Source organism: Melampsora larici-populina, assembly GCF_000204055.1.
Source record: "Melampsora larici-populina 98AG31 unplaced genomic scaffold MELLAscaffold_56, whole genome shotgun sequence".
Taxonomy (NCBI): Eukaryota; Fungi; Basidiomycota; class Pucciniomycetes; order Pucciniales; family Melampsoraceae; genus Melampsora; species Melampsora laricis-populina.
This window is the reverse complement of record NW_006768820.1, coordinates 243,402-260,018: the sequence shown is the minus strand read 5'-3', so window position 1 is coordinate 260,018 and position 16,617 is coordinate 243,402. Positions and strand designations below refer to the sequence as shown.

Here is a 16,617-nt window from a genome sequence, read left to right as displayed (position 1 = left end):
TCCATTATCAAAAGGAATCTCCACTGTGAGATAAGTATTGCAATTTGACGATAAGCTTTAGCCCAATCGTATATGGCGGCTTGTAGGTTTGATTTGTTATTTTTGAAGAATCTAATGACGACCTTGAAGTCGTCCCAGTTAGTTTTAAAGTCGTCCTTATTTACAAAGCTATTTACGGAGGGGATGTCTGGATCATCATGCGGGAAGGAAAGTTCGTTCATTACCCTGAAAGAGCCATCCCCATTGATGAGGCTACCCATCGGGCTCAATCTAAAGAAGCTGATTTTTGAAAACACCTCCTCGTGAGTAAAAGGTCCGAATATCATGCCTTCTCGCTTCTCCTTCGCTAAGGTGTTAGAAATTTTTTCCGCTGTGAGTAACGCTGAGGCGTGGTTCTTAGGGGTATACCAACGCCGATTACCGAGGATGTGATCCGGAATCCCTTGGTGGAATCCGTTTTGCATTCCTTCCACACCATAGTCTCGGATCAGCTTCTTCCACACTGGAATGTTCAATTTGCATTCTACGTATTCTTTCGGCCACCTGGCGTCAAATTTGCTACCAGAGTTCCTATAGGGCTTCAAACTTGGGGCACGACTACCGACACACTCAGGGACCACCCACACGTGATCTACATCTAATCGTGGCCTATTTGAGGAACGTTCGTTCAAACTGGGAGGTGCAACGTAATCATGCAAAGGAACTGGTAAGCACGGGAAGCATTCTGTAACAACAATTGTCAAGCGACATTCATTTCTGACATGGTTCAAAGAAATAAGTCTGATAACATTTTGGTCTGTACTAGACAAGGATCATCAATTTCAACATTTGATTGTCACTGGCAACGCCTGAAGCGCTCCGCTTTTGGACTTTTTTTTTTGGAGCGGGACGATGTCCCGCTACATTCAGGAACCGCTCACGCTCCGCCACAAATAACAGCCCGCTACACAAGTCTTGGAGCGTGGCGCAGTTTCGCTCCGCCCTCGCGATTTTCAAACTGATAAAGCGGGCTGGGGCGCTCAAAAGTATTCACAATTTTCTTTTGATATTAACAATGCAAAAAATGGTTATGTACACAAAACAGAGAGAGACAAGATCAAACTAAAGGAACGGATAATGAAATTAAAGAGAGACTTTGAACTTGAAGAGACCACAAATTGAATACGATAAATGAGAACAGAGATTGGACTGAATCAATAAACAAACTAACAATAAGATTAAAGAGAGACTTGAAAGTTGAAAAGACTTATAAGATAGATAAGAAATAAAAGAGATGAGAAAACATCAGGAAGTAAAAGATTCAAAATAAATAATAACAAACAAAACTATGAAGGCAATACTTCAAAGTTGATTGATCAGAAGAAAGAGGCAAAAGAAAAAAAGAAACAGCAGGCACGAGTATAAAATAGTAAATTGAAAAAGTGAGAGAAGAGTTAATATAAGATGTGATGTGATTCACTTGCTTTTCTTCTTGTTATTAACAAAAGAAGCAAGATAACTGAGAGGTTCAGCAAATCGGTCCGAAGTCATAATTCCTTGTCTCAACCACTCCCTACATCCAACGGTGCGTGAAATGGTCTTGGGTTTCAAGGAGCCTTGGCCTGGAATGGCGATATCAGCTGCTGAAGAGAATGTGCGTTCAACAGGACATGACACAGCTGAGATCGAAAGGTAGTCGTGAGCTATTGAAGCAAGAACCTGATAGTGAGATTCATTCTCCTGGTACAGACAAGATACATAAGTCAGATGAATAAACAAGTTGTATATGGGAGAAAGAAAGAGAAATGTTGATTTTCAAAAATGAAGCTTCAAGCTTACCTTCCACCAAGAGAGTTCCTTTTGGCCAGGAACAATCGGTCGATTACCATTGAGATAAGAATCAAGTTCAGATGCCCTGATGGACTCGGGTGTTTGAAATGAAGCAGAAGAAGTGAATATGTCAAAGCGATCAAAAGAATCATGTGCTTCTGGAAGTGGAGTTGGATCTGGGCTAGGGACCGGGCTGAGTGGCCAATTCTCCAAAGCATTGTTGAAGGCGTCTTCGATAAGTTGTTTAGCTCGTTGAAGATGTCCTGGAAAGTGAATGTCGATGAATTTGAGTCGGTACTTGGGGTTGAGGACGGTGGCCATTACAATGATGTCAGCAGCCACTGCTTCATCACGATACTTTGCCAGCTGAGCCAACATGACTTTCCTCATGACATCGAGGCTGTCGAACTCTTCTGGAATATCTAATGCTAACAAGGTCTCCTCGACCCGCATGTACTCAGCCAGAAGCATTGAGCCCGATGCGATACTACCCTCCATGCGCTTAGTCGAGTAACGAAAAATCTGTAATGAGAGCGTCAGAACATAGATGAAATAGGGGTTTCAACAAATAGAAAGAAAAAATCACCTCTAAGACCTTACAAAGCGCATCAACGGCATCCCATTCGTCCATTGACATCATTATACCACCATAGTATTTGGTTTTGCGATCGGCAATGAGGATAGAATCAACAACCTAAATGGTTGTGAGTCAGTCAAGGAATTCGATCAAAACGTTAAAGAAAGACAAAGTAAATGTAACTTACATCACGTCCCTGTACAAGGTGCGAGTACATTGCAAGATCAATGTTCCAGCCGACCCCCCACCCGGCTATCGGTGCTGGCCCATGATAGTTCATCTGGGCAGCTCGAGCTTCAAATTTGCCTCGCCTGGCGTTGCTACGGGTCAGAAGGGCATTGAAGTCTTTCAACTGATAAAAATATGTCAGCGTTTTCTGATGAACATAAAAGTGAAAAGGAGGAAAGTTTGCATACCTTCATGGCACCTTTGACCACAATGCATCCCTCAGGTGGATCGTCATACATCAGGTCATCATCTATAGACTCTTCTTCCTCATCTTCGAATCTTCCCACATCGTGACAATCTCTCTGATTGGTGAGATCATCCTCATCATCAGACTCGTCAAAGTTGATCACATTGTCAGTCAAGTCATCGTTAAGAATGACGGTTGGAACAGGTACAGATACGTTCGGAGGTGTGGTTGGTTTGATGTGGCCGGCCAATAATCCTAATTCTTTAAGACCCTTCTTCACGACCAAACCGAGCTTGTGAGCATAACAACGTACGTGGTTCTGTTTAGAATTCCAATCAACAAATTCGTCACTCTCGGAGAACATGACTTCCATCTCTCTTGCCATTGTATTGTTGTTTGAACCGGAATCAGTAGTTTGACCTATCATGTAATTGATCGAAAATTGAACAAATTAGTCTACTTAAAAGAAGAGAAGCGAGAGAGGAGAAAGAATGAAGATATAAAATACTTATCTTCTTGTGCAAACCATTTGCTATCAAGAATCGTGCCACTGGCCGTGCTAGAAGTGAACCAAACTTGTTCCAGGCAACAAGCTTCAACGTTAAGTGAATCGTCCGATAATTCCACTCGCTGTCGATGAAGTTAGCTGATACTCCTATGAAGGCGTATCGGTTACCCTTAGTTGTCCAAACGTCATGGACAAGTGAAAATTTGCCTGTGTTCTCCTAAAAGATGAATAAAACAAAATAAAGAGAAAGTGAAAAGAAAGGAAAGTTGATGTTGAAAGAGATAAGTATAAAGTTGATCGATTGATCCATTTTGTACTCGAAATACCCTGCGGAGGGGTTGGGGAAGGGGTTACTTCCCTGACCTGATCGCTAAGCGTTATAATGCTTCTCGTGGGACTTGTCCTCAGAAAACTGAGGCTGAGGCCCACTCAGCAACGGGTGTGTGACACCTAGCGCATGCTTGGGCTACTTGTCCTTTGATAGGGTAAGTAGCCCAAAAGCGCGTCCTGTTGGCGCGCAAACGAGAATCAAGGGTTTGGGACCCTTTGAACCTGGGAGGGTGGGAGTGTCCTGAGAGGACATGTGGGTTCGAAAAAGGATTCTCGTAAAGAGAGGAGGAAAGGAAGCGGGAACGTGATGATGTGGACTTCGCGGTTTAGGGGAAGCAGACGAATCTCAGGAGAGACAGAACCGAAAGTGGGGTTCTAATCCTGAGATGGGATAACCTCGACCTAGACAGGTTGAGGTAATCCAGGGCCGGCCTGGCGTGTCCCAACCGCTGTCTGGGAGTTCACATGACACGTGGCTCAGCTTCTGGCATTACGTGTAAGGCGAGAAGCTGAGTGCTCCGCTTCTTTCTCACGAAATGGACCTGGGAGGTTCCTCAGTGCCTCGTCACCACCACTACATCCATTTCGTACTCGAAATCCCCTGCGGAGGGGTTGGGGAAGGGGTTACTTCCCTGACCTGATCGCTAAGCGTTTTAATGCTTCTCGTGGGACTTGTCCTCAGAAAACTGAGGCTGAGGCCCACTCAGCAACGGGTGTGTGACACCTAGCGCATGCTTGGGCTACTTGTCCTTCGATAGGGTAAGTAGCCCAAAAGCGCGTCCTGTTGGCGCGCAAACGAGAATCAAGGGTTTGGGACCCTTCGAACCCAACCATGGGAACGAAGGATCGAAGAGCTGAGTCCCTGCAAGGGGCTCCAAACCCATTCTCGGCGAGCCGTAGGGGACATTTCACACCTGTTTGTCAAACGCAAGGCCATAGAATTTCACGAGCTACACAACGACATGATAGAAACCGTAAGACATGAACAAGAAACAAGAATTTAAGACTACAATGGTCGACGAATCTTCAGCGCCAAGCTGTTCGTTTCCCTTGCCACTCTACCACTGTAAGGCCTGATATACAACTTATAAGCCGCCGATCTCCATTGACCAGCTGCCTTTAATTTCCTAGTAGAGTATCCTAGGTATGCCTTCAGCGAGGCACCCCCGATTCTTAGACTATGACCTGACCAAACTTGCGAGCTCGAAGGGTTATGTGTCTTGAGGAACTGAATAACGGACAACCGATCCAAGGGTCCACCGCACACACTGCGAAACAATGGGTCGTGAGGTCTACCAGCGGTCTTATCCAATATATCGTGTATTGCGCTGACTGGGTCGAGGTGGTTCGGTTGATACAAGAGGCGTATGTACTGGTATTCACCCGGCGCCGCCGTCTTAGCTAGACGGATGCGTAACGTGACGTGCTTGTTGTCTTCGTCGAAACGTACGTCTTTTCGCCGTATGAAAACCTCTGGAAAGTCAACCCTCTTCACGAGTTCTCCAAGCCGTGCTAAGCCCCAGAAGCCAGTCAAGATAACCCCTTGCATCACCAGACCTTCCTCACTGTGCAAGTCAAGCGCACGAATCAAGTAGTCGATGTCCATCAAGGTTAGTGCCGCTCTCTTTGGTTTGCACTGCTCCACTTCTGTCTTCTTAGCTGCTACCAATAAAATTCGTAGTCGATTAATGTCCATGTTGGGGAATGTCGAGTTGTGAAGCGTGTGCCACATCCGGATCCCTGTAAGATAACGCTTCGTCGTATTACTCAGAACAGGTCGATGGCTTTCCTTCGAACTGCACCAGACTACGAACTGGAAGATGATGGATGGAGTCGTTGGGAAAAGTATTACGGGAAAACTACTCATGAACTTGAAGTACTTGTTGACACCTGCGGCGTAATGCTTTATGGTTGATAGCGCCCAACCCCTCTCCAAGATCATTTCTCCCGCATCATCTAACGACTCTATTTTACCAGGTCGAGTCTGGCAAAGGACGTCGCGCGGTGATAACATCGGAATTTTTAGGGGTGAATTCGAAAAGTTTTTGGATTTGTCGAAGTCGCAAAGGTGTAAGGTCTAAGACTGGCGAGATGCTTAGACGGAAAGTTTGGAGGTCTTCTTTTTGGGGAGAACCTGTTGGAGTAGCGGTATTAAATCATCTGGAAGCTGGATTGTCAACATATCAATGTGGGCTTTTGACGGGTCTAGCCCCCTAGACAGGCAATCAGCTTCGTTGTCATCCAATATTACCCTGACCAAATTTAAATCACAATCATTTTCGATCAAGAGGGTCTGGACTAGTTTCCACTCCTCATTGACCCAGTAATCCCAAGACTTTCAATTCCTTGCAGCCCCTTCTGTCGTCGTGTTATCGGTCAGGCAAGAATAGCTAAAACCAGCTACGTCCATCTTCATCTTCAACATCAAGAAACCGAGGCGGACCGCCACGGTCTCAGCTCATGCAATCGTTCGTTTAGGCTGGCCTATTGGTTCTTTCCACCCGTCTAACCACTTGAATTGCGCCCAACTCCTTCCAATAATTATTCCTATGCCATACTCGCTAGATGCATCTCCCACCCAGCCCACATTCTTGATAATGTGGTCTGGCATTATCCTCGTAGGCTTCAAATCGACTAATGTTCGTTGCCAATAAAGAAGATCTTCTTTTACTTCTGGTGGCATCATTCTTTTACCTGGTGTTCGCCAAACAGCTACCCACTTGTAATTCGCGGCTAAGTATGATTTCAATTGTGGTAGAATAAGCGTCAGATGGCCTAATTTCCCATTAAACTTCTCAACATCATGTCTCGAGAACCAGGTTTTACTCAAAAATCTTTCTAGTTCTAACTTTCTCTTCTGCAATTTTTTATCAGGTAGGGAGACTGTCATATCAACACAATTCCACACAAAACCAATAAATTTTTGCTCGAATGCGAATTCCGAGTATTTCGTGACGTTAGTCTTTACACCTAACTCTTCGCTTGCTTCTACAATATCTAACATAGATACTCTGTCTTTCTTATTCTTGATCATCAAATTATTGTCAACCCAACGATACACCTCTACTAAAATAAATTTTGCTTTCATTAATTTCTTCCAGCCATCAGCAGGGCCTCCGAAAGATCCGCACCCTGCTACGCCACCAATCGCTATCCTCACGTCGATATAGATATTCCCATGGAAATCCATAATTGCCAAATATGGCCATTGGGAGTGGTGAGTCGGGATTTGCCTATATGCACCTTCCCAGTCGAATATTCCTATTAATATCTCTCCTTTTTGATCTTTGAAAAACTTCACTACAACTTTGAAGTCGTCCCAGGTTGTTTTAAAATCTCTTTTATCAACATACGAATTAACTGAAGGAATAAATTCATCAAATTTAGGATACGACATATCGTTTATTGGTCTGAAGCTTCCATCCCCATTTTCTACCGCGCCTAAAGGACTCGTTCTGAAAAATCCTAGTTTCGCGTAGACTTCTTCCTTTGAAAACGGACCAAACATCCTTCCATTCTTAACCTCCTTTTCTATATTTTCTTCGATCTTTTGTCTTGCTTCGTTTGCTGACGAATGATTCGGGGGACAGTACCATTTGACATTACCAATTGAATGTTTTGGAACCCCTTGATGAAACCCTTCTGTAAAACCATCCAACAAATACTGATACTCATCTAATAAGCCAAATCTTATCAATTCTCTCTCCCAAACAGATTTATTCATTTCGCATTTCACTATCGTTGGCCAAGTCTCATCTATTCCATTCTTAAATATTTTCAGGTGTTTGGTGGAATCTGATCTCTTTCTTTTCAAAGATTCGTTACAAACATTTTCATTACTAATAATACAAAAGACAATAATTAAACAACAAATTTTACAAATTCTATGACGCCTCTGACTCTTTCTAACGCTTACGTTTGTTTCTCCTTTGACGTCGATTGTCTAGGTTCACTCTGCTTAAGTTCAATTTGGTCTTTCTTCTTTATACCTGGAACAAAATTCTCGTCACTGATCAAACAAGAATTTTTCACTATTAGCTCATTGTCATTCTACAGAAGTTTGACAATATCACTACTTACTAATTATTACCTTTGTAATTTGGGTTTCTGCCTTTCCATTTTTCTGGGCGTTGGTATGGTGAAACTGATCTATCAAATCTCAAACCTTTCCCCTTGTCATTTCGTCTATTGCTCCTAAAGTCCTCAGACCTCTTGAATTTTGGAACTCTCAAAAACTTCTCATCTCCATCTTCTTCTACTTCTAAATCTGTTGAGTCGTGGCTTTTCCCAGCCGGGTAACGAACCCCCGTTATCGGGCTGTACTTCTCTTTGGCATTTCCCTTCGCGTAAGCTGAAATCATAGTCAGAAAGTTTGTTATCAGACAGCGCATATATAATTAATAATTTTATATAAATTATTAACTCAACGATTATCCTTTGGTAATATTCTACCATCTTGTAAGAACGACGTCCTTGCTAATGCTTCTTCCAGAAACTCTTGTCTATGTTCGCTAGGATCTCCTGGCGCTCCGTCGATATGATTACAGGTAACATCATTTCGTACCGCTATGTCGTATCTAAATGCAACAATCCAACCGTGTCTATCACCTAGAGTTTGGACATAATCGAAATGTTTTTCTAGGCTGTAAAAACACTTTTAGTTAGTTATTGTCTTCTTCGTCAACGGAATGCATTACTGACTCTTTCGCAAAATCTTTATGAAAATATTGTTCCTTCAAATATTTTACCATCAAGATTCTTGCCCTTGTCCAATCAGCGAAGGTCATGAACCACTCGTTCTTTGGGATTTGTCCAGTTGCTCGGTCTTTCTTCTTTGAAGTACTTCTACTTGCTACCAAGCTATCTAACTCAATCCATTCTGTATTAAAAATCGACAACGGAAAATGGATGTCTAATTTCTTTAGGTGTGAGTCCCAATATTCGGTAAACTTCTTTAAGGTATTTTTCGCTGTTCTACCTGACTTATACTTTACTAAAGGATTTTCTTTTGGAATTTCTATATCCTTCTTGCTCATCTCTTCCATTTTCATTTTCAATAAAAGCTTCTTCGCAAGTTTGGCGTTACCTAAGTTTAAAGCTTGGTAAGCTTTATCTATTAACACTACACCAAATGAAACGGAAGAACCCGCAACAATTAGTTTTTATTTTGTATGAGCCGGAATATATCACGGTTTATATTTTGCTTTGTTTTCGGAATAAATCACGATTATGTAGCTGTTGCGGAATAGATCACGCTACAGAATATATCACGTAAATTCGCTGCTTACTTGGTTCCATGAATACCACTTTATCGCTTGAACCTGATTTTGATGAATCGTCTTTGTCATCATCTTCGTCTGAAGTCCAGTTAATATTCTTTTCTTTCGTTTTATTGATTTTCTTGACTACTTTCTTAGTTACGATTTCTTGTTCTTCATCTTGTGACGATAGTTTATCCGACGATAAGTTTTCAACTGTATTAAGTTCTCTTAATCGTTCTTCTTCGTCTTCCCTAAATCTTCTTTCTTCTTCTTCAAATGTATTTTCGATTTCAAATTCTTGAATTTCTCTTTCGTCTTCTGAGTTCGGCGGGGTTGGTTCTGGTGTAATCTCGGGACCTAATCCTAAGTTCCTTCTGCTTGACCTCATTGTTCGGAAAAAGGTTCGAAAAAGGATTCTCGTAAAGAGAGGAGGAAAGGAAGCGGGAACGTGATGATGTGGACTTCGCGGTTTAGGGGAAGCAGACGAATCTCAGGAGAGACAGAACCGAAAGTGGGGTTCTAATCCTGAGATGGGATAACCTCGACCTAGACAGGTTGAGGTAATCCAGGGCCGGCCTGGCGTGTCCCAACCGCTGTCTGGGAGTTCACATGACACGTGGCTCAGCTTCTGGCATTACGTGTAAGGCGAGAAGCTGAGTGCTCCGCTTCTTTCTCACGAAATGGACCTGGGAGGTTCCTCAGTGCCTCGTCACCACCACTACAATGTAAAAAGAGAGATGAAAGCAAAGAATGGACTTACATATACCATAGATATCGCTGCAGAACTTAAGCTTTGATACAGCTCCTTGGCAACACCAGCGGCCCAGGTTGGTGTTCTCAATTCGGCTTGTCGGTTGGCCAGCTTGAAAGCAGCACGAAGCGGCATGTCGTAGAAACGGTTGAACCGGAGAGCGTGCTTCAAGATCCAAAGGACTAGAACGATGTTACACAAATCAATGCTGAAGGTTGCTTGAGACAAAAACGAGTCGAGAGTGGGTTGGCCATTGGCTTCGTTAGATACTGCCACCATATCAGCTTGCTCTTGAGCCCAGGTGCGAGGTAAGATGCAGCCGGACTGGATTGCCACAGATCTTCGAGGGCAGGCTGCTCGTCCCTTGGCCCCATCCCGATGGGCGTAAAGGTTGTAGTGCGTGCGAAGACCACGCGTGAACCTGCTCATACACCATCGACACTTGAACATTCGAGGATCATCGCCTGTCTGAAACATACAAACAAAGAAAGCAAAGATTAGAGCAGAACATTACACAAAGAGGAAATATTAATATTGTAAAAGAAACCCTTACCTCGCCTTTCACATGGGTTGGAGGATAGTAATACTCCAAAAGCTTCAAAACACGCCCAAGTTGAGCACGTCGAACTCCTGCGCTATCCACAATCTCTACATCAGAGTCTTGATCGACATGGACACCAGATGGGACACCAGTCTTGAAAAAGGACACAAACAGAAGAGAAAGAAAAAAGACGACAATGAGAATGAGAAGTGAAAAGTGAAAAGATGAAAAAGGATCAGTTCGATCAATTTCAATAGCTCACAATCTCCAAATGGAGCTTTGAACTTACAAAAACAGGAGGAACAGTTGTCTTGCGTTTCTTCGCTGCTGCTCGAGGTAAATTGGCGGAGGCACCAGAGCCTCTTGGACGACCCTTTCCACGCCCACGAGGAGACTTCGCCTTTGCTACTTCCTTGGCCTTTGCTCGTCAAACACGAACATTCTTCTTCTTGTTGTGTCGCACAGAAGCAAGGAAGTCGGTGGCGCTGGTTATTTCCACAACGGAAACAGCTTCGTCATCAACAGAGGAAACAGATGCTTCATCGGTATCAGCTTGCTCTTCTGGATGATGGGGACTACTGCCAGGATTTTGATCAAGATCGGACTCGGGTAAGTCACTCGAAGGATGGCAAAGTGAGACTCGTAAATCGGGAGACTGGATCACGAAGCCTGGCCTAGCACTAGGACCAGTAGGACTTCTTGGACAAAGATTAGGACGAGTACTAGTAGCAGAACCAGGAGGTGCAAGGGTAGAGTTGGAAAGAGACATGGTATCTAAACTATATCAAAGAATCAAAATAGAGATTTGATCGTTGAAAATTTAAATAAAATGGTAAGATGATTGTAAGTTTATTATTATCTGAGGGAAAATTTGTGAAGCGAGTCCAACTGGGGAAGAATAAAATGATTAAGAGTCACTCCACTCACCTTATATAGAGGCCTGAGCACATAAAATAGGGTCCATCATGATATGTTGTCATCGATCTCGTTCTAAACAGGTTTGATTTCACGGGCAAACTCATTCATGAGGATCAAGAAAAAACAAGCTCGAAGCTAGAATCTCATCAGTATCCGACTTCAGTATACGTGAGGAATGAATGAAATCAATAAAGACAAATGATAGTCGATACCCGTTCACCTCGATGATATCTTGTTATTGTTGATATGATAAGATTTGGCTACTTAGCTGATTCGACTCCGATTTCCCGATTCAAACTTTGAAAACGTGCTGATAAAACAAATGATAAACAATATGCCCATTCACCTATGTCTGATGATATCTTGTTCTTGTTAGTTATTGTTGATATGATAAGATTTGGCTACTTAAAGGCTGATTCGACTCCGAGTTCCCTCCCAATTCAAACTTTGAAAACGTGCTGATACCAAAGTGGAGGTTAGTGAAGGTTAGTTGGATGTATTGAGGGTGGTTTCTTGTGTGGAAGAGTCGAAGTGAGGTCGGTCGGAGGATTGAGTGGTCTTTACGTATTTCTTGGCGGTGGAAAGGGAATGAAAGGTGATGGACTATATGGTTTATACCCGCTACATACTGCTCTGACAGGCGGCTGCGGGGCGTCATTTTGACCCGCCTCGCCAATCCCGCGTCCCGCTACATGTTGATTTTTCTGGGGAGGGCGGTGGCGGGGCAATTGGACCCGCTGCATAAAATTTTTCGTAGCGGCGACGGGGGCGGCCGCCCCCTCGCCGCCCCGCCACCGCTTTTTGTGGCGGGTCGCTTCAGGCGTTGTCACTGGGTACAAATCAAGAACTATGGCACTGAAGAGGACATGTACGCGTTGGCAGGCAATACCAGCAGTGCGTATTTTGGCTAGAGCGGAAGGGAAAAATCTTTCAAAATAGTATCTCAATGGCTTACTTGGCCTTCCCATTATTTCCAAACTTGGTATTATAATCACACTCATCGCCACGGCGGTCATTGCGTTTCTCATTTCTACGCCAAGAGCCACTGCTCTCACCTCTACACGATTCATATCGATCTGGATTACGACGTCCGGGTGGGGTGTTATCATGTCCGTTGGAGTTATCGTGCCATCCTCCACCACAACCCCGCCCTCGAGTGTTTTGTCCGTAACCACTTCTCCCACGGTCGTCCCAAGAGTTGGATTGAAACCCAAAGCTGCCTGGGCCCTCATAGGCCGGTTGATTGTTGGCATACGCCCAGGATCGGGCGTTAGGCTTGCTAGACATGACTCCGTGATTGTTTAAACTATTAAATTGAGAGGAGTTGCCTTGTTGGTTGGATTGATTCTTGTACACTTCACCTGAGATTGGGTTGATATGATGCTTCACTTGACCTTCAGCGTACGGATTTACATCGGCGAATTCGCGGCGGAAGTCTTGTAAACGCTCTGAGTCTTGGAGGGCGTTCTGTTCTAAGGTTTTGTCCCTTATACCCGGGTTCGCCAAATCACCGTCTGCATTTCTGAAAGTTAACACCGTGGTCCGAACTGCTAAGTCGTACCTAAAGGCCATTGGCCAGCACATTTGTTGGCACTGAATCACAAATATGTTCTCCTTATGCATCATAAATTTATTGGCAAGGTCTTCGTGTCCGTAATGAGGTAAGTAAGATACATAGAGGTCAAAAGCCATGACCCATTCACCAAAGCTCATCTTCCATTCTTCAGGCACAGAGAGGCCTACATAAGAATCGTCTAATTTTTCTTTTGTTGTTTTGGCGCGGGCGGCTTGGCGAAGCAAATCTTGTTGTAACCATAAGGCATTAAAGATTGACAGGGGTACATATCCTTCAAGATTTTTCATTTTTTCATCAAACCATTTTGATAACTTTGTTAGGCCGACTGTTTCAATACCTTTTTCACCAACAACAGGCTAATGTGTTCTGCAACATTTTCCTGTGAGTGCGTCGAGGGAAACCTATCCCAGTACCGGGACGGATTTCCCATTCACATGTTACCCGATATCCTACCCGTATCGTGGAAAAAGATGGTACCGTCGTGCCTTTGGGTGCCATCAATCATTAAATTTTAAGTAAAAATTAAAGTTGATGAACCACCTTTAGAGGTGGTTCACCGATTTGCGATCTGCTAAGTTGTCTGAAAATTTATAAATCTCCGCCATGGCATTGGAAAAAAATCAGGCACAAAGGGTGAAAAAAACACTTTTTTCAAAACATCACAATTCAAGACTTCAAATTCAAACTTCGAAGTCCTTCCTCAAAACTCAACTTCGATACAACATATTTTGGAACATCATACTTCAAATCGGATCAATTTCAATCAAGGGTTGATATTTTTCCTATCATCAAAGTGACCCACACTCTTCTTGTTTTAACTTTACATAAAACTTGTGTAGATTATCATTATTAACTAACCACAAGATATGGTTGTCCTTGTTAACTTCTGCCACATTGAAATCTGAATGTACAAGATACATCTTAAAGTCTTGTGAGATACCTGAGCTCAATCTTGATCTATCCGGGTTCAAGTCTGAGGAGGTGAAGGTGGTGTGTGAGGCCTATCAAACAAGAATTCAAAGACAAGTTGGTCAAGTTCTTCTTGTTCCTCATCATTGTTGTTTGAAGACTTAAAAGATGGTTGATATGTGTCTTCAAGGAATTTGTAGCGGGCATGTGATGGGTGGTTTTTTGGATGAAGTTTTATGAAAAAGATAGATATTTCATTTCAAAATCAAACCACTGTGGATCCGGTTGATTTACAGTGATTTATCGTTGGTAATTCAGACATTACATCAATCCGTAGTGGATTTCATGCGGTTGCCAACTTTGGTAAAACACGCATGATCAAATTTTGCGCTCAGGAACGCAAAATTTACGATAAATTACCCTCATGATAGTGGATGCTCTAACTACATGAACTGATGGTGTACTTGCATTGCACTGGTCAGGCAAACAAATAAGTTCATACAGCGACGGGAGAAGAGCGCTCCTTCGCGTTTGAGATACTATCGGCAGCCAGTGGGACATTCGCTAGTACTGATACTACATACCATACCACTTTCAGTTGTAGCTCACGATGAGTACAACAGCGGGCAACAAGCCTAAATCCTGTGCTCATGGGATTTTGAGAGGAGCATATCAGCGAAGCCCTCGAAGATTAGGGAGACCAGCAAACAACAACCTACTTTGACAGACTTAGCCATGTCACCGTCATCGAATGTCTTCCGAGGATAGACAGTAGAAAACTTGATCGCTCTCTTGTCAAGTCTAGCGCTGTCAACAAAATCTGGGTGAGCGAAGAGCATGTCGACTACTTCAACCAAGGTTTGATCTGGCTTTGTCTCCAAGGAGATTGGCTTTTTTTCTTGATCAGGTAGCCTAAGTTGAAGTCTACCTTCCTCGTAGACTCTGGCTGGCTTAGATTGCGCAGACGGTTTGGAGGGAGGCATAGATGGCGCAGACGGTTTGGAGGGAGGCATAGATGGTCGTGAGCCGATATTGCTAGATGAGGTTATATTGATGGCTGGAGCCACGCCGCCAAATTTGCTGCAGCATATAGAGAAGCAAGTTAATACAGTATTCGAATTGGTTGCTCTCCCGAGATGGTGATCAAATCAGAAAACGGAGGGAACGAATACAGACGCTTTTGCGTTGACCGCTTTTTCCGCGCGGAGCTGCTTGTCTTCTTCAATTTGCTTCTTGACTCTGGCTCTGGCTGCAACCTCGTCTATCTTGTCTTTCTTTTTTCGCGCCGCTTCCTGTGCAGCTTCTCTGAGCTGCAAATCGTGCTTGATGGCGGCTTGTTCTTGGCCACCTTTCCTTCGAAGACGGTCATTTTCTGATAAAGGAGAATGTAAACTTGTTAACAGCGATTTTTACAAACTCTTCGCTTCATTTCACCCGATCGATAAATAGTTTACTCACCGATTTGTTGAACACGTTCGGTCCGCATCCTATCAGCACGTTTTTGTTCCATCTTACGGCGCAACTGAATCGTCAAGGCGAAGCATTTTAATTACCAAAGTGGTCTGAGAAGGTCAAAAATTCTGAAAAGGAGGTACCTTACCTCAACCAAGCGGAGTGCCTTCTCTTCTTCAGTAGCCAGTTTGATCTGAACCAGGCGAAAGATGGGATTTCAGAAACGAGACACTGACATACTTCCATGAAGAGGTGTACTTGAGGAAGCATCGAATCATCTACTTAGCAGTAAAATACCAATCACTTCTTCGGTAGACTCTTCAAAATTGATGTGACCGCTTTTATCGGCGTGATAACTAGCCAAATCTTGATTCGCGAAAATCTTGTTGCAATCGGTACACTTCAAGGTCTAGAATAGAAATGAGATCATCAATTAACAACGTACGTTACGAGGCTTTATAGACTTCTCTCACCTTGGCTTGTCCTGCCGTGCTTTTGCTTGGCGCCATCGCTACATCAGAGTCGGAAGCTTTCTCGTCTTTTTTCTCCGACGCTTCAAGTGCTCCTTCCTCGTGCTTTTGGAGCCAATCCAAGGCGGGTTCTAGGCCAGAGTTGTTTGTCTGAAACCAACGAGGAGGATGGTTTTGAGCATGTATATATTGACGTGCAATAAACTTTGATGGAAGGCTGGTTGACCAACCTTTTTGAGCGCTTCGGCAACCAACGTCCTGTCAAACATTATGACAATGAACCACAATCAGTCTCTTGAAACTCGCAGCTGAGACACTGCACTCACGCTGGGTAGCCAAACGACAAAACTGGCCAATGATTTCGAATTGCAAAACATATTCACATTGAGTAAGTCTGATATTCAGACCAAGTTGACCAGCGAGTGAAATACTTGAAACGTACGGGTCTCGCGATCAGCAGACATGATTGATTGGTAAGCTCGATTCGCCCGCTACCAAAGTCGCGGAAGACGATTGGTTTAAAATCATTCCAATGGCACTGGCGAATTGCAATTTATACGATGGAGGACTGTACAGATCACGTGTTATTTACACACTGACACCACTAAGTTTGAACATCACGTCATGATTGGCAAGAACGAAGACAAGGCCCGGGCCCAGGTCTGGTTTGACCCCAGTAAATGCTCCACATGCATAACTATTTAGTATGTAGATGCAAACAGCGACTCTTTGTCCGCAACGCTTTCTTGAGCAGAGTCAGTCATGAACATGACTCATGGAAGTTGGAACAGGTACATATTTATTTGTGCGATTTTAAACTTGTGTGCGTGCGTGTACAATACAACATCTGTAAGTTAGGGTTAAATAAGTTCTACATAACGCACATTGCGCCTGTAACATAAGAAACCACTTGAAATCTGATATTTAAAAAAATGTGATTTTCACCAACACCATGAAGTTACTTCGTTCAGCAGCTCTCATTCGTCAACTTCAACTACGTGAACTGCTTCGTACTCTCAAGGAACCGCAGACTTTACCACAAACCATTCAAAGGAGTACAAAGAACTCATTCACGACCCCCTGCACGCACATTCTCAAGT

The 16,617-nt window shown here is 43.5% G+C and overlaps 2 protein-coding genes across 2 annotated transcripts; both read right to left on the bottom strand.

The window, feature by feature from the left end:
* Positions 1-12,061: 12,061 nt before the first annotated feature.
* On the bottom strand, positions 12,062-12,694 carry MELLADRAFT_93094 (uncharacterized protein; the record flags this gene model as incomplete). Its single annotated transcript, XM_007416000.1, has 1 exon — positions 12,062-12,694. One exon carries the CDS (start codon positions 12,692-12,694, stop codon positions 12,062-12,064), a length of 633 nt encoding a protein of 210 aa, XP_007416062.1.
* Positions 12,695-14,040: 1,346 nt separating this feature from the next.
* MELLADRAFT_117990 (uncharacterized protein) lies at positions 14,041-16,012 on the bottom strand (the record flags this gene model as incomplete). The annotated part of the gene is made up of 10 exons (XM_007415999.1): positions 14,041-14,237; positions 14,315-14,675; positions 14,772-14,967; positions 15,054-15,117; positions 15,196-15,240; positions 15,352-15,456; positions 15,521-15,667; positions 15,748-15,775; positions 15,844-15,865; positions 15,960-16,012. 10 exons carry the CDS (start codon positions 15,979-15,981, stop codon positions 14,190-14,192), a joined length of 1,038 nt encoding a protein of 345 aa, XP_007416061.1.
* Between the last annotated feature and the right edge of the window lie 605 nt (positions 16,013-16,617).